This window comes from Sinocyclocheilus rhinocerous, unplaced genomic scaffold, assembly GCF_001515625.1.
Source record: "Sinocyclocheilus rhinocerous isolate Xijiao unplaced genomic scaffold, SAMN03320098_v1.1 scaffold682, whole genome shotgun sequence".
In the NCBI taxonomy this organism is placed as follows: Eukaryota; Metazoa; Chordata; class Actinopteri; order Cypriniformes; family Cyprinidae; genus Sinocyclocheilus; species Sinocyclocheilus rhinocerous.
Genome location: NW_015642528.1, coordinates 953447 through 975779, shown reverse-complemented (window position 1 = coordinate 975779; position 22333 = coordinate 953447). Strand labels below are relative to the sequence as shown.

General features: G+C 36.1%; 1 protein-coding gene across 6 annotated transcripts in view; it reads left to right on the top strand.

Moving 5' to 3' along the window:
* The window catches only part of LOC107756109 (protein turtle homolog B-like), a 122147-nt gene that overhangs the window by 80140 nt on the left and 19674 nt on the right, over positions 1-22333 (top strand). For 5 of the 6 annotated variants that reach the window (XR_001641783.1, XM_016573106.1, XM_016573104.1 and 2 more), the window contains exons 8-17: positions 4097-4239; positions 5164-5304; positions 5413-5529; positions 5626-5776; positions 8765-8888; positions 15369-15544; positions 17040-17242; positions 17505-17589; positions 18669-18830; positions 21642-21687. Coding sequence is in view for 5 of the 6 variants with exons in the window: in XM_016573106.1 (XP_016428592.1) it covers positions 4097-4239; positions 5164-5304; positions 5413-5529; positions 5626-5776; positions 8765-8888; positions 15369-15544; positions 17040-17242; positions 17505-17589; positions 18669-18830; positions 21642-21687 (1348 nt within the window). In the remaining variant the exon portion in view is untranslated. The remainder of the gene's footprint in view (positions 1-4096; positions 4240-5163; positions 5305-5412; positions 5530-5625; positions 5777-8764; positions 8889-15368; positions 15545-17039; positions 17243-17504; positions 17590-18668; positions 18831-21641; positions 21688-22333) is intronic. The other variant, XM_016573105.1, reaches the window with a different exon arrangement.

Here is a 22333-nt window from a genome sequence, read left to right as displayed (position 1 = left end):
TCAGTCTGCTGATACACAACTAGAGACACTAAATCTTTGTCTTTCATCTGAAAACATTTGTCCTTTTCTGATGCCCCTAAAAATTATCACTGCATTGCACAGTGCAGATGTTGAACTACAGCTGCAGTATGTAGGCGAGAAACCACCAGAATAGAATCCATTTGGTATTTTTACTTCTTGTCAAAGTATCCTGCTGATCATACAGTGGAGTTGAACAATCCGAAAAGCATACTGATGATCAAGTATGTTATCCAGCATGATTTAAGATAGATCCAAAACATCTTGGGCTTATAAAACTAAGAACATCTGACCTTTTGTGCACACAGTCAGTGTCACAAATGTGCTTATATTTGATTAGTGACCTGGTAATCATAATGAAGTAATCTTCCAAATTGTTATAAATAAATAATTGAATCAATAAACCAATAAATAAATAAATTGTTAAATTAAAGAATAAAGTAATCATTATGTCATACATTTTCCACCAATTTGTTGTGAATTAATGAATAAATGTAAAAAATTAATCTAATAAATTAATGAAAAAATAAATAATTGAACAAATAAATAAATAATTAAATTAAACAATAATTTAATGATAATATACATTTTCTTCCAGTTTGTTATAAATTAAATAAATGCATACATTTACATACATTACAAATTAGACTTTTTATTCCCAGATTTTCAGTCTGGTCTCAGATGTTTAAAACCAATGCAAATACAGTGGTATATAGTAAGACTTCCTGATATACACTGCCGTTCAAAAGTTTGGGATCGGTAAGATTTTTAATGTTTTTTAAAGAAGTTTCTTATGCTCACCAAGGCTGGGTTTTTTTTCCGATATTTTAATCAAATTAATACAGCCTTAATGAACATAAGAGACTCCATTAAAAAAACATTAAAAATCTTTCTGATCCCAAACTTTTGAATGGCAGTGTAGGTGATTTCCTGAACTTACACTGAATGGCCTGTATTACTTTTGATACAATGACAACCTTTCACTGTAACAAATTATTTTTAAATGAAGCAGTAATTCCCAATTGCCTATTATATTACGTAATATCATACAGTACATGACATAATAGAGGAGGAATTCTCCTTCATCCTGAATCTGTGACATTGGTCTCCCTGGATTGAGTGTGAAAATTAAGTAACAACCTTCACCAGCAGATTCTGCCTTTTCATCACGTTTTCACATTGAGATCATGCATGCAGAATAACAGTGGCATAACAGTGCTCTTTTGTAATTGATAAAAGGGTTACTTTAGTCTCCCGGCATATTCCGTCTCAATACATGGGCACGAGGGCGTATTAGCTTCAACTACCGCTGTTGGGCAGGCTGACGCTTTCTATTTGCAGCTGAGAGATTGGAATGGCCTTCTGTCCCCGGAGTCTGGAGCTGAATTGAAACCGTGACCTTGAGTCAGTAAGCTAACAGATCACTCCGTCACGGCTCACATCCTCCACGCCAATAGACTGATGCAAAGAACATGGGTTTTCTATACGTTGTTAAAAAAACACCAGCAAAACCCAAACATGTTGCATTTGCAGTAAATGGTGACAGGAATGAATGCTGCAGAAGTGGCTGTGGTATCCAAGGCAACAGACATCTCAGATTCCCTCGCTCGGAGGAAGCCTGTGTCGGACCAGCTTGGCTCGGTTGAAGTGGCGGAAAGGGTTTACATCATAGCAGAATTCCCAGACTGCAGGAATTTTCACCTGTCCTCTGAAACAGTCTCACGTAGTCTGGCCGCCCATGTGTGTAGCGAGCAGAGGCGCAGAGAAAGTGTATTTGACAGTAAGTGAGAAAAAAGGAGGGGGAATGTAAAAGGATGACATCATCCTGTGTAGAAACCCTCTTCTCTGCAGTGACATCACCTGCAGACACTCAGGCTGGAAGCGTGGGCGATGGCGGCCCCGTTGGACGGCTGACGGCATTGCAGCTCTGCTCCGTGCATCAAGATTGCCTAATTTTTCTTCTTCCTTTTCGTTAGCAGTCCTGTGCTTTGTCCTCACGACTGGCTTTTCTTCTGTTCTTTTCTCCACTCTGGTCCACTCCCCCCATCGTCCCGTCCCTCAGCCCCACTTGTGCTAAAAATAGACCCTGGCACTTTGCTAAGCATTAAGATGGAGCAGTGTATTTCTTCAAAGTGTTCGTTTCGGAGCGCCGCTCCCCCTCGTTCTCCAGCATGCTGCGGTTGGCTGGTGTCTTCACTAATGAGAGACTGTGATTTATGAGTCACACGCAACTGAATCTCTTTTACAGCATTATTGATAGTCTTCGCTTTAGATGTTGTTTATACAATATAAAGAATGGAATAGTTATCAGAAATAATACTGTTAATTATGCTTTGTGGCACAAAGGAATTAAAGGGATAGTTCACACTAAATTAGTTACTCACCCTCATGTCGTCCCAAACCTGTAAGAACTTTTTTCATCTTCAGAACACAAATTAAGATATTTTTGATGAAATCCGAGAGCTTTCTGACCCTTCATAGACAGCAACACAACTGATACGTTCAAGGCCCAGAAAGGTAGTAAGGATATCGTTAAAATAGTCCAAGCTACCAGAATACTTTTTGTGCACAAAGATAACAAAAATAACAACTTCATTCAACAATTTCTTTACTTCCGTGTCAGTCTTCGCTGCGCGTTCATGACAGTACCACGACGCATATGTGTGCATTCCTCTGCTTGTAATCAAGGCGCAGCGCATGCATCGTGGTACTCTTGTGAATGCTCGTCGAAGACTGACACAGAAGAGAAGAAATTGTTGAATAAAGTCATTATTTTGTTTTCTTTGCACACAGAAAGTATTCCTGTTCCTTCTTAATATTATGGTTGAACCACTTATGTCACATGGACCATTTTAATGATGTCCTTACTACCTTACTGGGCCTTGAAGGTGTCAGTTACATTGCACTCTAAGCAGGGTCAGAAAGTTCTCTGATTTCAAGGTCTTACAGGTTTGGAACGACATGAGGGTGAGTAATTAATGACAGAATTTTCATTTTTGGGTGAACTATACCTTTAATAGTACCATTTCAAAACATTTGGTTGGTTTTAGAAGATACCATATATGTTTCCTTCATTGCCTGTGATATTGCACAGTTCTGTACATGCATTTGATTGACCAAATAACGTGTTTGTTATGTATAGTGTGTTTATTTGTTATATTTATGTATTAATTTCTCATTCAAAAGTTTGGGGTTGGTTATTAGCTTATGCTCACCAAGACTGCATTTATTTGATCAAAAGTACAGTTAAAAGTAATATTATGAAATATTATTAACATTTAAAATAACTGTAATAACTGTCTATTTTCGTGTATTTTAAAATGTAATTTATTCCTTTGATGGTAAAGCTGAATACTCACATGATGAATGAATATGCTGATTTGGTGATCAAGAAACAATTGTGCTGCTTAATATTTTAGTGGAAACTGTGATACTGTTTTTAAAAAACTGTTTTTTTTTTTTTTATATATTTTGATGGAAAAAAGTAAATTCAAAAGAACAGCATTCATTTGAAATATTTTCAAATAGAATTTAAAAAAAAACATTATAAATGTCTGAATGCCTGATAAAACTCACTTTTGATTAGTTCAATGCATCCTTGTTGAATAAATTTTTTTTTTTTTCCAAAAAAAAAAAAATCTTACAGACCCCAAACTTTTAAATGATGAGTCAACTTAAGACTCTAGTTCTACAGTAAAATAAATATAGTAGTAAAAAAAATGTGCATAGTTATCTCTAATTATTTCCAAGGCACTTACTGTGCTGTACTACGATTAGCTGAGTAATAGTCTCAATGTGAGCTTGTTCAGACCTTTTTGTCTGATTTCAGACTCTCACTTCTGTGATGTGAGAGCAAAAAGTTCTTTATTAGTGTACTTCTCCATCAGTAGTTGACTCATTCAGAGGATTTGTGCTAAATGTTCCAGACTAATGACTCGGAGAGACATCCGGAACAAACTTCTCTCATCTGTCTGACAGTTTAACAATGCACAAAACCGTACATGTCTAATATATCAGATATCTAACATCTCAACATTTATGCTGTATTTTTTGTTTCTACTCTTATTGTGTCCCATAGACCCTGCCCGTGTGGTAAACATGCCGCCCGTTATTTACGTGGCCATCGGACTGCCGGGGTACATCCGCTGCCCGGTGGATGCCAACCCGCCTGTCACTTCAGTGAAGTGGAAAAAAGACGGCCTGCCTCTGCGGATAGAGAAGGTGAGTCCAGCTGGACAATGATCTCAGTGTTTTCACAGATGCTGTCGCCTGGGCCTGTGTGAGATGGGTTTCATTCACAGTTCACACTGATCTCATAGTCTCGCACAGACAAAGATCACTGGCTCCTCTTCAACTATAAAGCCTATTTATGAAGAATCATGTGACTGAAACATATTAAAATATGTTAAAATAGAAAAGTAATTAATTAAATTATAATAGTATTTTTAAATAAAAATGTAGTTTTTGTGGGCAAAAGACTTAACCTCTTAAGACCCGAGAAAAGATTTTTAGGAAAAAAATTGTTTTGTTCATGTCTTTACATTGTTTAGAGCATAAAAAAAAAACAAAAAAAAAAAACATTTTTTAAATGATATTTCGTTCATAAGTGATGCTATGTCCTCGGTAGAGGATATCGGGACTCAATTAAAAAAAAAAAAAAAAGATATTTTGATTTGAAACCTCATAACATTTTCCTGAGATGTTGATTTATGACAAGCAATTAGAAAATTAGTCAGATTTAAATGATAATTACAAAATATTATCATATTTCCATAAGAGTGTCACTAAATTAATATCAGACATATTTGAAGGCCAAGGAGAGGGAGTGGTCATAGTGAAACATCCAAACATTTAGTATCTCTGAAATGCCCTGAATGTGCTCTGTACAGGACATCCAGACTTAAAACTGTGGCATGTATAGTGTCAGAGAAATACACCAAAATAGAATGTCCTCATTTGAGGTCACAGGGTCTCAGGAGGTTAAAAAACAAACATCTTACTTACCACAAACTTTTAAATGGTAGTGTACAAAATCATTCGTTCAATTCGTTCAGTAGAGAATCAAATGTTGTCATGCACTACTGTTTGAGATACAGGAAACGATTTCCCTGATTGTATGTGTGCTGCTGTTTCTCTCTGTTGCAGTACCCTGGCTGGAGCCAAATGGAAGATGGGAGCATTCGAGTGTCTGAGGTGACAGAGGACTCTCTCGGCACCTACACCTGCGTGCCTTACAATAGCCTCGGTACAATGGGACAGTCCCCTCCCGCCCCTCTGGTGCTAAAGGTAAAGAATGAAACTTGTAGGTTTTATTCATTCTTCCTTTTCCTTATTTACCTTTTTGATAATATCTTCTATTTGCATCAATATAACGTGGTGTTTGGCGTTGGATAGGACCCACCCAAATTTCTGGTGGTTCCTGGAGGGGAGTACAGGCAGGAGGCTGGTCGAGAGCTGGTCATCCCCTGTGAGGCAGAAGGAGACCCATTCCCCAACATTACATGGAGAAAGGTAACCTGCATCCTTAAGAATCCTTAAGTAGGAATTCTGTATCATTGTCAACCCAACTGAAGTGTTTGCTAGAACTGTTTTCTTTTATTGGAGAAGGTAGGGAAGCCCAGCAGAAGCAAGCACAACGTCCAACCGAGAGGCAGCTTACAGTTCAAATCTCTCAGCAAGGAGGACCACGGGGAGTGGGAGTGTGTCGCCTCCAATGTCGCCACGAGCATCACTGCCAGCACGCACCTCCTAGTAATCGGTAGGAGGCGTTGAGACAAATGGCGCTACTTCATGATGCACAAACACGACTTGCGATAAAGTGGTTTTTCCATACAGCGATGAATTTTGATCATATTAGATTAAAGAGTGTTATTTTCGTTGAAAGTGCACAAAAATGTTAGTTTATATTTTGCAGGACAACAGTGGTCTTTGTCTAAGAGTTCTAGGAGTAACCCTAACATATCAGGGAATTTTTTTAAAGTCATGGAAATTACTATATTGAGTATATATTTTTCTAGTTCTACTCTGATGTAAAATACTTTTTGGCTAATTATTATTTCTGTGCTCCAGTGTTATTTTAGTATATTAGTATATATTTGTTAGTTTTTTTAATACTATTATAAATATTTTGAATTACCTGTAATTTTTTATATTTTCAGTAAATTTTTTAGCATGAGTTTTAGTAATTTGGTTATGTACTTATGTAATTTTTATTAGTTTTTTTTATTTTTTTATTTAATAAACATTTTTTTATTATTTTTTTTTTCAGTTAGTTGCCAAGGCAGCTTTTCTGATTTTCTGTTTTTTTAGATGTAGTTTTTCATTTTTAGATGTAGTATTTTATAAATACTAAGAATTTATTTTATTTTTCATCTTTATTTCAATTATTGTGTTTTTTATATATATAGTTTTAGTTTTAACAGTAACTGCTCTTCACTAAAATTTTGTTGAGCAAATTATTCTTTCTTTTGTTTCAGTGAGTTCATCTAACGGGTTCACAAATCAGCCTGAATGACTCTGTTCTAAATTGCGGTGACTGGGAGGTGACATGTTCGGTTCACTTAGTTTTGTCGTGGCCACGACATAATAACTTGTGGGAACGTGATAATTTTGTCGAGGTAATGACATCCTTATGTTGTAGCCTCGAGATGCTATGTTGAGGGAACGACATATTTTTCTCATGGCCACAAGTTTAATGCGTAAACAAACCTGCGTGACCATAGCAACTCGGGATTATCAAATATTATTATTATTATTATTATTATTAGATTAACTTATTAGGGCTATATTTTTATATTTATTGTTATATATGCTTATTTCCCCTTTCAATTTGTGTATCGCTTTACCTAGTTAACGTTTTGTATAATTATGCTAGTATTTGCTAGCCTACCATATATTTTGCAAATAAATGCCTGACAATTATGCCAAAAAAGTTTTGACTTTATGATTGTATTTATGCCCATGTGTAATGATAAATGAGCGTGTTGTGTTTTCATTTACAAATGAAACAACGTGAATGATTAATTCCTCAACGAAACACTATAGTATTTATAATTATGGCCTGTTAATTAGCCGAAATAAAATGAAATATATGTTAAATTTAAACTGCATTCCAGCAAAAATTCCAGTCAGCATAATCAAAGCTTTATTGGCATGTCGAGCATTTACAGTAGGCTATTATTTACAAAAGTATTCAGAACGTTAAGTAAAGAGATCAAAATGAAGGGAAAAATGAATATAAACGAACATAAAAATATAACTAATAATAATATACAAATATTATGGGGAAAAGACCCATATCAGTTAATAGAATTAAAAGACTGTAGGATGGATAAAAATGTTTTCTTGTAGGACTATTTTATATTATGCACTTTATGTAACATTTATTCATGATACAATTCATTTGAATGCTGACTATCACACGTAATACAGTCCGGTAGCCAAGGCCTATGGTTAATATAATAATTTAATAATGTAATAATTTCTATAATCAATAATATAATAATTTCTTAATTAATAATTTCCCTCAACATAGCATCTCGAGGCCACGACATAATATCACGTTCCCACAAGTTAATATGACATTCCCACAAATTAATATCTCGTGGCCACGACATATTATCACGTTCCCACAAGTTATTATGTCCTGGCCACGACAAAACTAAGTGAACCGAACATGTCACCTCCCGGTCACCGTACTAAATTGTCTAAATCAAAAACATTTAAAAAAATCTTTATCCAGTATATCAAACAAAAAGGAAAAGTCATTGGTTGAAAACTGTGGGTACCATGTAGACTTTATAATGATATCTGTCAGTTTTACCCTATTCACAGACTAGGTATTTCTAATTTATGATTAAAGAGTATTTCTCAAGTATTGTGAAAAAATTAAGCAGGTTTTCTGAGAAAAAGTTAGTTGTGATCTCCCTAATCATCTAATCAAGTACTGTATATTAATGAAGCTCATTCTAGGGTACTGATTTGACTGGTGTCTTCATTTCATGTTGTCACTTTAATACCACATACTTGCCAAAAGTATCGATTTTTGTGTAAAGATTACTTGCTTCAATATTTTTAAGTATATTCATATGCAGACTTACACTCTAATCTTATAGGATATAGCTTATAAATTCAATAGAGGAAAGTAGCGCAAATGCTAACGTCCTGTCTCTTTCTATTAGTGGCTAGTGCAGCTGTAAACAAACATTGCCAGCTTAGTCCTTATATTGCTGCCCGCTTGTATTGGCATGCACACCGTGCTATTGGGCACTGTTTGTATCTGTTTGACTGCAGTGAAACTGCAGAATAACTGACCTTAGTTAAAGAAACTTTATGATTAGCAGCCAAGCAGCAGCTGCTAGGCTAAACTGTTAGCTATTCAATGAGTTCCTCTCAAAAAGCTCTCTGTACAAAAGTCCTTTGGTAGGCTGGGTCTCTGAGGGATATTATATGCTGTGAGCGGACTGCTAGAAATGTTTCAGTGTCTTAGTATAGAGGGATTTTTCTCAAAAGTATCCCCACAGGCTAACAGTAAGCTGTTGAATAAGAGATAAAGGATAAATGATGCACACAGAGTCTGTTTGTTTGTGTTAGCGCAAGTGTTTGTGTTAAGACAAGTGAGCTAATCGCTCTGACCGAGGGCTTTTTACAGACAACGTTTTAGGGAAATAAAATATGTGTGGTCTTAGCTTTTGTGTACAAGTGTGTGTTTATATTGAGTGTGACACGAGTTGTCCTCCTCCCACAGGCACAAGCCCACACGCCCCCGCCAAAGTCCACGTTTCGGTCTCGACGACCTCGGCCAACGTCTCGTGGGAACCCTGTTACGACGGCGGCTTTGAGCAGACATTCTCAGTCTGGTATGGCCATGTGTGAGTCATCCCAGCATGCTTTGCTTTCTGCTTCTTTCCCTAACTGTTGACCTGAGCTCTGCCGCTGCTGTGAGGCTGCTACATCTGCGGGCAATGGGTGGGATGGGGCAAAACCTTTCCCCATAGGGGTGAGATGACCAGCAGGGCCCTCCAATCTTGAGTCGGACACACTGTTAATATTAATGTCAGTGCAGCTTTATAGTTATGGATATAATATCATGGTCAGGACTCTTTATATGGCATATAATTAATAAAATACAGTCTAGTTTGATGTAAGTCTTGTTCATAACTTCCAAACAACTTCATACCGGAATGTCTTGAGCAAAGATAATCATTCTGTGATTAATCCAGACCCACTGAGTTTTTTTGTTCTCTGAGTAGTTAGCTAGCATGTTGGCCGTGATAATTTTGCTCATAACGATAGAATAGGAATGGAATGATCAGGCAGCAAAATCCCTCCACGGAGTCGTTATGAGTCGAGCTGCATGCAAAGTTTTGCTGTTGTGTGCAGTTCGACTGCTTTTTAAACACTTCAGCACACTAAAATAATGATATTTATGAGATTTAGAAGAAACAGTCTGCTGTTGAGTCTGGCGTGCCATCGGTTGTAATATTTATTATGGAAAACACATGTATGAGTTTTTTATTATTATTATTATTATAGTTTAATGTCAAGAACCCCTTTACTAAAATATAAAGGCAGCTCTATATTGTTATTTATACATTCATGCACACAGACCTGTTCATACTGTGAGAAAAATTATAGTGTTGTTCACCCCAAAATTAGTTGTCATCATTTAATTTTTTTGTTTAATTTAGTTATTTAATTTTAGTTGTTATGTTATGTGCTTTGTCATTTTTATTAAAATATTTTTAAACATTCTATTTAGCTTTAATTTATTTAACATTTTTAATTTAAGTTTTAGTCATTTTAGTACTTATTTCAGTTAGCTGCCAAGGGAACATAAGTTATTTTTTAAAAGAAATGTAAGTTTTTCTGGTAGAATTTATTTTATTTCAACTTGATTTAAATGATCAAAAACTATTTTTAATCATTTTAGTTTTTGCTAACATACGTTAACATACATTAACACTGTGCCATTTACTCACCCTCATGTCCTTCCAAACCTGTATGACTTCTTTTCTTCGGTGTAACAGAACAGAAGCATATTTTCTTTCTTCTGTGGATATTTTAAAAATCTTTTTTTATGCATATAATGGAGTGACATGAGTGCAAGTAAATGAGGACAAAATTTTCATGGAAGCACATTGTACATATTAATCCTGATAATATAGAAAACATCAAATGACATTTCTAAAGAATGTTTAGAAGTACAGTAGAACTCAGATGTGAACCTGTAGTTTGTACTGTACATACAGTACAGTATTGTGCAGTACAGTATGACGCCCTGAGAGATTCTGATGATTCTTATGCATGAAAAGTATGTATTAATGTAAAGACTTTGTCTTGTGCCTTCTCGCAGTTCAGTGCTAAACAGATTTTGATATTTTAACCGTATGCAGAAAACCAACTATTGCAAGTAAGTATTTACTGTATCATAATTTTAAAAGTTTTCATTACTTGCTTCGGTAAGGTGACATCCAGGGTTTAAAGAGGTGCCCCTGAGGTACTTTTGTTAGTGACTTGATCCATAACGGCAAACTCTCGTTTCTGGCTTAATCAGCAGCACATTCGTCTCCTCTGCCTCTCTTCATCTCTCTGCTGCCCATGCCAGCGCTTCTGCATCCCTGTGATTCTGCTCCCCATGTGGCGCTGTCCTCTACGATATTCACCCGGAATATCAGCATTCTATAGCTTTCTGTGCTCCTGACCCTATAGAATGGCACATGCTTCGCAATAGCCTTTGTATGTTTGCTTTGGTGGGTACGACAAGAACATTTAAATTGTATGTCTTTAAAGCTGTGTCTTTGCTAGCGATACTTGGTACTTACTCATTTTAGAACATATTTCTGCAATGTCACACCAGGTAACAGATGCCAGCAGTGTTTTATGGGAATGTAGCATGAACAGGTTTAGCCCGTTGCGAGCCCTGGAGACAGATTTCACTCCTTTTTGAGCTATTAATAGTCATGAAATTTAGATTAGAGTTTAGAGACACACATGGCTGTTATATGGAGAAAAATAGAGGAAAGTGTAAGGATTATATGACCTGGGAAAGGAATGTTTATATAGATGACTCTATACAGTATATACACTACCCTTCAAATATTTTCCGGTTGGTAAGGTTTTTTTGTTTCTTTTGTTTTTAAAGTAGAAGTCTCTTATGCTCACCAAGAATGCCTTTATTTTATGAAATATAAAGTATAAAAGGAAAAAAGTGAAATATTGTTACAATTAAAAATAACCGTTTATTTTTAATACATTTCAAAATAAAATTTACTCCTGTGATGTCAAAGCTGAATTTTCATCAGCCATGACTTTATGCTTCAGTGTCACATGATCCTTCAGAAATCATTTTAATATGCTGATTATGTACTTAATAAACAATGTTGAAAGCGGTTGTGCTGCTTAATATTTCTGTGGTGTAATATTTCAGGATTCTTTGATGAATAGAAAGTTCAAAAGAACAGCATTTATTTGAAACAGAAATATTTTTTAATAATGTAAGTCTTTACTCTCACTTTTAATGCATCTTTTCCTGAATAAAAGTATTAATTTAATTTAAAAAAATACCGACCACAATCTTTTGAACTGTAGTGTTTAAATATATGTATGTTAAATCAGCATTATGTGCCTACATTGCGGCTGCAGTAAGGTACCCAATTATTATCTTTCTTAGTGCTTGTTTAAGTTTTTTTTGCAACTTGCAATTTTAACTGAACTGAGGAATCACGGCATATATTATTATATTGATATATATTTTTTGTTGTTGTTTTCTGTATTCTTCATGCTACGGGTGAATAAAAAATAACATAGAAAATGTTGCTTCAGATTGAATATGTTGCTTCAGACTAAAAAACTGACATGAATTCTTACCTGGCTGTTAACTCATCAAGAAATGAGATATCGTATTTATTTCCAAGTATGTGGCGCAGATCGGAATTAGTTTCAATGTGATTTTTGCTCTTCACATTGTCATCCAAGACAGATCTGTGTCTCATATAAGGGAACCGTGTCTGTATGTCACACTCAGCATTTCTTCACAGTCTATACCGTCTACTAACTTGAGCCCTTCCACTAACACAGCAGTCCACACATGCAAAAGCTAAAGAAGAATAGAAGCCCCATGGAGGATGAAAGCATGTTAATCCTCACCCAAGGGCCAGACCTTCCTCACTGTTCTGCTTCCGTCTTCTTCTTAGATCATCATTATCCGCTGGCCTGATGTGTCCACCATGGGTGCCTGAGCAATCGGAGACCTGTGCCAAGAGCTGACTGAAGGTGTCATTTGAAACATTGGGCAGTGTGACTCATGCTTTAAAGGTTGTGTATGAATGGCCTTTAAAGGTGACCCACGTGAGCTCAACAGCTCCTGTCAGCCTCATTGACGCAGATAGTTGGCGTGTTCCTGCTACTTCCTGTGCATTGCAGGAGAGGTGGCGAGCGACCGCTGAGATGCTGTGAATAACACGCATCTCAAGAGCCTGTGAACTCTCAAGCTATAAGGGCATGAAGGAAGTGATCAATTAGACTTCAGTGGAATATTATGACTCACCAATGGGAACGGGGCGAATGACGTATACACCTGATTCCTTACTGTTTTCTGTTTGAAAGTCATTAATATTCCTAACACAGTGTAATTTCAATATCTCAAAGGATGCCTTGTGTTTAGCACAGCAATCTGTGAGAGAGATGACATTTTGAACGTTTTGGTTCTTGCATTAAGATGATATAACTATACTATATATATTATTACATAAAATATTTAAACATTTGTTTTGAGAAAATGAATTCTATATATTTTATATTTATGGAAGCCTGTTTCCGCCACTGAATAAAAAATAAATAATGTAATTGCGACTTTTTATCTCACAATTTAGACTTTTTTTTCTCGCAATTACAAGTTTATGTCTCGCAAATTCATTTATTCTCAGAATGACGTGATACAAACAAATTTCTGAGAGTCAGAATTGTGAGATATTAACTCGCAATTTTTATGGTATAAAGTCAGAATTGCGGGATATAATTCTGACTTTTTTCTCACTAATGCAGTTTGAATCTCGCCATTCTGACTTCAGAATTGCATGATATAAACTCACAACTTTGAGTTATAAAGTCAGAATAGTGAGATATAAACTCACAATTCTGACTTTTCTCACAAATGTTAGTTTATATCTTGCAATTGTGACTTTATGACACGCATTTGCGAGTTATCAAGTCCGAATTGTGAGATAAAAAGTCACAATTCTGAGAACATATCAGTCTTTTTTCCCCTCAGAATTGGACTTTATAACGTATAACTGCAGGTCTATGTCACGTAATTCTGAGAAAAAGTCAGAATTATGAATTTATAGTATGCAACTCTGAGAAAAAAATTCAGAATTGCGAGATGTAAACTCGTAATTGTGAGAAAAAAAATCAGAATTGTGAGATAAAAAGTCGCAATTACCATTTTTTTATTTATTCAGTGGCAGGAACGGGCTTCCATACATCTAATGTAATCTAATGTTATAAATTAACAAATATATATATGTATATTTAAATATGTATATTATACGTATTATTTATTTCGTTCTTGTTTAGGTATTCAGCGTTTTTAACATATATTCTTATTTTTATGGTGGATTTTCATATTTTAAGACTGATAGTTTGAATAGTAAGATAGATAGTTAAAAACACAAACACCCATGTCAGTTTCAGTTTTGTCACAGATTCACCCTTTATAGTTTATGGTGAACAAAGACACCATGTATGCTTTGTCCGTCCTTGGAGAGGCGGTTTATTTTAAATAAAATATAAATATATAATAAATGGAGGAAATAAAGTGTCATGAGGATGATAATACTGTACTGAAGGGGGGCATGCATGGTGTCCTTGTGTTGCTTGCGTACAATGAAGGTCGAAGAAATTCAGCTTGAATTTAGTCGGGACGTCCGGTGGGAGTCATTTCATGCATGCCAAGGGCAGCAGTTTATCAGAATGAGGCATGCTGGCTGTAGGTGCAGCTACACAAAGTTTTGAGCATGCAAAACTACTTGGATATGTGCAACAGAACATGATGTGACAGTCCAGGGCTTCTGTAGTTAAAAGTCTGTAAAAGATCTGTAGTCTGTAAAAAATCACTACTCCACTTATCCACAACATTGTAGCCATTCTGGTGGTTTCTATAAGGAGATGTATTGTCCATAAGACTCATTTTAAGCCATAGGTCTTTCTCAAGAGATCCAGGGAAAAGAGCTGTAGGCCGTACAAGGCACACTGAAGATCTATGAGGATATTTTTGTAAAGATCAGCGGCCGAAAACGCATTCTTCAGAATTTCCTCTGGGAAACCGTGAGACAGTTTTTGTGTTATTGGATATCACTGAGCACTCACACTGAGCCAAACAAGCTGTCTTTTTACGTCTAGCTGCAGGCAGTGCTCTCATCAGTATTGTGAGCGACATGGCAATCATTATCGGAGCGTATGCGCATGTATGCTTGTGCCGTGCTGAACTCTCTCCATCTGTGCATGTGACTCCTCCTGCAGGGTGAAGAGGGAGCAGTTAGGACCGCAGTTTATGGTGAACAAAGACACCATGTATGCTTTGTCCGTCCTTGGAGAGGCGGTTTATTTTAAATAAAATATAAATATATAATAAATGGAGGAAATAAAGTGTCATGAGGATGATAATACTGTACTGAAGGGGGGCATGCATGGTGTCCTTGTGTTGCTTGCGTACAATGAAGGTCGAAGAAATTCAGCTTGAATTTAGTCGGGACGTCCGGTGGGAGTCATTTCATGCATGCCAAGGGCAGCAGTTTATCAGAATGAGGCATGCTGGCTGTAGGTGCAGCTACACAAAGTTTTGAGCATGCAAAACTACTTGGATATGTGCAACAGAACATGATGTGACAGTCCAGGGCTTCTGTAGTTAAAAGTCTGTAAAAGATCTGTAGTCTGTAAAAAATCACTACTCCACTTATCCACAACATTGTAGCCATTCTGGTGGTTTCTATAAGGAGATGTATTGTCCATAAGACTCATTTTAAGCCATAGGTCTTTCTCAAGAGATCCAGGGAAAAGAGCTGTAGGCCGTACAAGGCACACTGAAGATCTATGAGGATATTTTTGTAAAGATCAGCGGCCGAAAACGCATTCTTCAGAATTTCCTCTGGGAAACCGTGAGACAGTTTTTGTGTTATTGGATATCACTGAGCACTCACACTGAGCCAAACAAGCTGTCTTTTTGCGTCTAGCTGCAGGCAGTGCTCTCATCAGTATTGTGAGCGACATGGCAATCATTATCGGAGCGTATGCGCATGTATGCTTGTGCCGTGCTGAACTCTCTCCATCTGTGCATGTGACTCCTCCTGCAGGGTGAAGAGGGAGCAGTTAGGACCGCATGACTGGCTGTCCATGCCTGTGCCCAGCGGGCAGCACTGGCTCCTTGTGCAAGGCCTGGAGCCCGAGACGGCCTACCAATTCAGCGTCCTGGCCCAGAACAAGCTGGGGACGGGCCCGTTCAGCGAGGTCGTCACTGTGAACACACTAGGTTGGCCACCTGCACGATACAACTTACAAAGACAAGATCATCTCTGCCTGACAGAAATGCATTTTATAGTAGGGATGGGAATGGCAGAATTTAAGGATAACAGTATTTTGATCCCAGTTATAATGTTTTTTTTTTGTACTTTTGAATAAGCTCCAAATACATGATCGTAACTATATTAGACTATATTATATATTTTATTTACAGAAATATTGAAATTATGGCTGATAGTGATAAGCTGATCATTTTAATTGTATTGTCTTCTAAATGGATTTTAGTATTACAAATACTACGAAATAGTATTAAAATACTATTTTGTCTAAATAAATTGGAAAGAACACACTAAAAACTGAAACCTAGTCATTTTAAATGCTACAAGTGAATTTAGGCATCATAACTTTATATGTAAATATTTATAATGTATATGTTTATTTTGAGATTTTTTTTATTTGAAATTTACATTTAACATTAAAATTATTAGTGTTTTTAGGATTTTCTTGAACTGAGCATTAGATACCAATAAATAATCAAGTATCCAAAATTGGAATATAGTGATTAAAAGAAATTGTAATATAATAATAATAATAATAATAAATTATATGATACTGTAATACTAGCAAATGTATCACTTATATATCACTACAGGTCAGATGTTTGGGGTCAGCAAACATCTGAACTGTAGATTCAGATGTTTTGTTGTTTTGGTTAAATTTATACTATACTATTTATACTATAGAAATTAATACTTTTATTCAGCAAATATGAATCAAGTTAACCAAAAGTGAACATAGAGCAGTACTTTTTTAGTATAACTGAGATACAATTATATTTTTTTTATTAAAATTGTAATAATTTTAGGTCAAGTTTTAGTAATTTTTTTTTTTTTAATTCATGCTATACTATTTATACCATAAAATGAATACTTTTATTCAGCAAAGATGAATCAAGTTAGCCAAAAGTGTCCATAAAGCAGTATTATTTTAGTATAACTGAGATACTATTATAGTTTTTATTCAAATTGTAATCATTTTTATTAATTTTAATGAAGTTATAGTTAATTTAGTAATAGTTAATTCTGTTGTGTGTTATTTGTCATTTTTAGTATTTTTTTTCTATATGTATATAATTTTTTTAGTTTTAGTAATTTTAGTACATTAAATGTTTTATATATTTTATTATTTAATTTATTCAGTTAACATTTATTTTTATTATATAAATGAAAATATTTTTATGATTTTAATTTCTGTTTCAATTTTAGTTAACTATAATAACCCTGCTGTAAAGACATTTATAATGTCAAAAAATATATGTCAAATAAATGCTGCTCTTTTGAACTTGCTTTTCATCTTAAAAAAAATAAAAATAAAATTCTCAAAAACATTTTCACAAAAAAAATGTTAAGCAGCACTACTGTTCTCAGCATTAATAAGAATAAAGGTTTCTTAAGCATCAAATCAGAATGTTTAAATGATCCAGTGGTTTACTTTGTTTCCTCTAGTATTTCCTATAAGTACCCCACCACGGTGCCTCACAGCCAACCGGACACAGCAGGGAGTCCTACTCACATGGATCCCTCCAGCCAATCACACGTCGCCAATTGATCACTACATCATGGAGTTCCGCCTCGGGGAGAGGTGGGATGTTCTTGATGATGCAATCCCTGCTGGAGAGACAGAGCTTTTGGCTAGAGACCTGGTTCAGGTATGCCTGTGACAACCATTTCAAAAGATTGACATAAGGCTTGTATTGGCATTCCTGCAGGTGTAAATGTGTTTGAGCATAAAACGTTTTAATGCTGTAGCTCTAAAAGGATAATTCATCCAACAAGAAATATTTAGTCATCATTTTGTTTATTAAATGTACATTTGGGGGAAAAAAGCAAAAAGGTGGGAAAATCTCCCTAAAGGTTTTCTACTGCAACTAAATTCAAATGGATTGAGTTTTCTAGTCATCTATTTTGCAGGAAGCCTGGTATGAGTTCAGAGTGATGGCGGTTATGGAGGACCATGTCAGTGAGCCCAGTAATGTAGTGGGAGTCTCTAGCACAGGTCAGTGCTCTGAGGATTTTTATAGTCCATATGGGTTTTGAAAATGTATTGTGAGATTTACTGCACATAATATCATGTTATACTGTGACATTTTAGTGTAGACCCACACAAGCATTAATGGAGTGAGTTGATTCTGAAATAGTGATGGTCTCTGCTTCCATCTGCTGGATTTAATATGAATCACACACTGTTTGTCTGTCTGAATGAAGGAATTAAAACAAGTCCATTTTTAGAAATATTGGTGCATTGTGCTCTTATTGTTTTAATATTTTTTTTTATAGATATAGTTTCTATCTATTTCAGTGACTGTATAATTAGTCTAGTTGTGTACAAATGTTTCAATGTCTCAAACCACAGAAAATTCAAATCAAAAGAATAAATATTGTTCAAAGAAATTGTTAAATTTTGGAAGAAGACTTTGGACTTTGTGGAAGAAGTCTCTTACACTCACCAAGACTGCATTTATTTATAACAGTAATATTATGAAATATTATTACAATTTAAATTAACTGCTCTATTTTAATATATTTCTGTATGCTGATTTCTTCTTATTATCAATGTCGAAAACAGTTGTGCTGCCTAATAATTTTATTTGTATGTTTTTTATTTGTATAGCACATTTAAAAACAACTTATGCTGACCAAAGTGCTTTCCAATAAATCAACATATAAAACAGAATAACCAAAACTAAGACAGCAAGAACATAAGAACAATATGACATAAACAAAACCTCCAGTGATTGACAGTCGCCTCTGAATGATTGAATTTACTAAATAGATAGTTTATGCGCTGCAGTCAGAATTCAATCACTACTTGAAGTCAGAATAAACACGAGGCTGCCATTCAGGCTTTGTTTTCATTTCTCAAAGTATCCCAGGGTGATTTTGAATGTATTTTGAATGTCTTTTATGGATCAAGATAGGCGACTATTTCATTCTGTTTCAATCTTTTAGATCTTCCCTGCTATTAACTAAATCATTCGGAATGAGCTGTATGGCTTATTGTTGAAACAGCCCACACTAAGAATGAAAGCGCTTGTGTGTGTGCGTGCTGAAGGCGAGCTTGTTTGTATCTTTCAGACTACTTCCCGCCGCCTGAGGTGCCAGACGAGGGGCTGGCACGGCCGGTGGTGGCAGGCATTGTGGCCACCATCTGTTTCCTGGCAGCAGCCATCCTCTTCAGCATGCTAGCGGCCTGCTTCGTCAACAAACAGAGACGGCGTAAGCTCAAGCGGAGACGAGGTCAGTGGTGCCCTTGCGGCCAGAATGCCCTCCTCTTTCTCATCCAACCACATGCCCTTCACATCTTACCCTACAGACTGTTACATTTTTTGTCCAAGGAGTTCTGGAAAACACTGAGAAACTTTCCATTATGTTTAACATTCAAGACACTACCACAGTTTTGTTCTCTTACAGTTTGAAGGAGTTTAAATAACAGGCAGGTGTCACAATCACACAACTGATGATGCAGAAAGCTTTCAGAATGCTTTTTCATCAGGAAATGCAGGGCTAGAGACTGCGACCAAATGGTCGTATTTTGCGACCATTTTTTCTGCCAGTGCGATTCAATTTTGTGAGCTGTCGCACTGGCGCGACCACCTCGTTGTTTAACTTGTAAGCGCTGCCATTTCTGTTGCATATGAGTAACATCAAACGGCAAATGAAACAAAAGCGTAACAAAATCCTGCTACTCGTTTGAGCTGCGCAGCGAGGACCGTTTATCAGCTCGAACCGAGACACAAACAAACTTGTCGGATCTCAAAACAGCTTTACTCGGGAATCAAAGTTGATTTTGTGACACTGTTACAGCACAGCACTGCGAGATCCAGTGAGAAGCGTTTGAATTTGCCGCAGAATGAAGAAAGATTGTGTGAGATGCATTAAAATTCTGCACAGAAATCTCTGTTAATCTCAAAAATATACTGTGGTGAACAAACACTTATGTAAAATTTAACTTATGTTAAAATCACCATTATAACCTGTAGATGGCAGCAGAGGAGCACTTATTCTTATTGGCTTATCATTCATTCATTTCTACTTTTTCCTTTATAGTTTGAAATTGTAAAATCACAATTATAAAATCACTATTATAAAATATCAAATCATCAAGAAATCAGGTTTTGTCAGAGTTTTGCACTTTTTTGTCTATGAAGTAAGAAAAGTCACAAAGTGCCTTGAAAAACAAACTTTTCTTCAGTTTGCGACTAAATCACACATAATCACTGAAGTTGTTGGTCAGTTCCATATAATACTATAGAAGAACAAGGCTCGCAAAATCGCTAGCCCGACGTCCCGGGGCAATTGTGTTTTCCAGTCGGGCTACCAAAATGTATCACCGCCCTGCCCGACGGGCTATCTTGAACAGTTATATAAAATTCCTTCCTTGATTTGCATTGTTCACTAGCTTGTAGGTCAAGTATTCTCGTAAACAGTCGGTTATGTCTTAAGTGAATGTAAACAGTGGAGAAAGAAATCTCAAGTGCATCATTATATTGGAGCCGTGCATTCGGTCTTAAAGGGGCAGCAGCCTATAAATACCCAATAAAAACTAAACTGAATTTTATAGCAAATTTGAAAACGATATTAAAATAAAACTGATTTAAAAATTCAAAACTATATTAACCTTGGACTTGTTATTTGAAGAAAAAAAGCAATCACAGAAGTTTTTAATCATGCTGATTTGTCCGCAGTGAAGTTCAGCCGGTGTCTTTTTTTTTTTTTATTCGGGCTACTTAAATTCATTTTGGGCTACCAAAATCTGAAGAATCTGAAGAATGTCTGAAATTTTGCGAGCCCTGAAGAATAATGGTACATTTAATAAGAGTACAATATATACCTTTTCAACATAAGATTTTGCACATGTTGCTGTTGTTAATAAAATACATTTTGTAAGCTTCCCAACTCAAGCTTAGTGTAACGGAGCAGACGAGACGAGAGACGTGCGGATACATATGCAAGCTTTTTATTAAAAGACGTGGTCACTAACACAGGCAGGGTCGAAACACCAGCGAACAGGAATTGGAATTGCATGGGCAAAACACAAGAGCAGTCCAGTAAACAGGCGTGGGTTGTTCGACGGTGAACAATATCCAACAGGGCAAGGCAAAGAGAGATAATCCAGGTACACAGCAATAATCCAGTCAGGGGCAAACAGAGTCCAAACGGCAAGACGAAGGGGGTAATCCGAAATACACAGGCGAGAATCAAAACGCGGGAAAAACAGGCAAGGCAAGACTATGAATAAACTAGGAAAGATAGAGCAGGCTCCGTAAAGTAGCTATCAACTAAACAGTGATAAACAACACTAAACAATACTCGGCGACTTGAGCAGGATCTAGGTGGATGTTATATAGTGTGTGTAATAGCTTTTAGGTGAGCGTGTGATTGATTACAGCTGTGTGCAATCAGTGCAATGGATGATGGGAAATGTAGTCCAGGGTATAGTGTAACAGTCTGTGTAGTGTGAGAGTCCATGTAGTGAGCGGGTGACCTCTGCTGGTGAGTGAACGGAAGTTCATAGACCGGATTCGTGACACTTAGTGCTTTATTGTCAAATGTGTATAAACAAGAAATGAACATGCAAAACAATAGAAATTTAATGATTAAATTATCTATATTTTTAATACTCCCACACACCACCCCCCAGCACTACCAAATCTGCACCTGGCGCATCCATCTGCAGAACTTCTGTAGAAATGTTTACATTTAATTTATTTGTTTAGTTGATTTTTTTGTACTGGCCACATAATTTGTTTCCATCTACGAATGTGTTCTCGTACTGTAATGAGTAATGCCATGTCCCTCTGAAATTAAAAGAATATTGCACATTGTAATTTCTATAAGTTAAGTCTATTTATTATCAAAGCATTTGTCAGTAATACAGTTAAAATGGGGAAATTATGTGAATGATTGCATTGCAGGCTGATTTAAGGTGTGCCCCAAAATTTTCAGTCAGGGGCTACAGTGCTCCTAGTAAAAATAGTTAGTCTGGAGCCCTGAAATGAGCCTTTTTATGCGTGTCTGAAATCTCTAATCTGGTTTTCTCTTCAACAGATCCCCCTCTGTCTATAACACACTGCAGAAAGAGTGTGGAGACTCCGTAAGTAATGTCTTTTAAGAACTTCCCCCTTCTCCCCTCGCACCTCAGTTTATTCAGAAAGAGAGTGGAGTGTGCTTCATAAATCAAGGCATCCGACAAGCACGCCCTCTCGTTTAAAGATCCTATTAGAAGAGCCATTAATTACTGCTCAGTGATAGGCCTGTGATGTAGTGTGTTCATGGACTGGACGGTCTAAGTTAATTTCATCAAAGAGCAGTTTCTTCATTTTTTTCATTAGTCTGAATTTCTAAATAGTTCTCTCTTGTGTTTGCCTTGATTTGCACTTTAGATCTATGGTTCTCAGCCTTTTAGACTCCAAGGTCCCCTATTTTCCACAGCAATATTTAGCTATTGCTGCTATTTAGCTATATTTAGTTATTGAGGGGGTGAATTAAAATAATAAATATCTTGATTAGATAGCTTATTATAATACTTATTATAATGCTTGTTTTGTCTTATTTTAAATCATTTTAAGTCATCTTGAAGCCCCTTTGGAAGTTGGCCATGGCCACATGGTAGAGATTTGCTGCTTTACAATAGATGTTATTGTGCATTACTGTACTGGCTTATTCAAATCTTAGACACTAATCTAATTCACTATATTCATGTTTTGTGTTAATTAACAAAGTATATTTTTGTTTTTGCA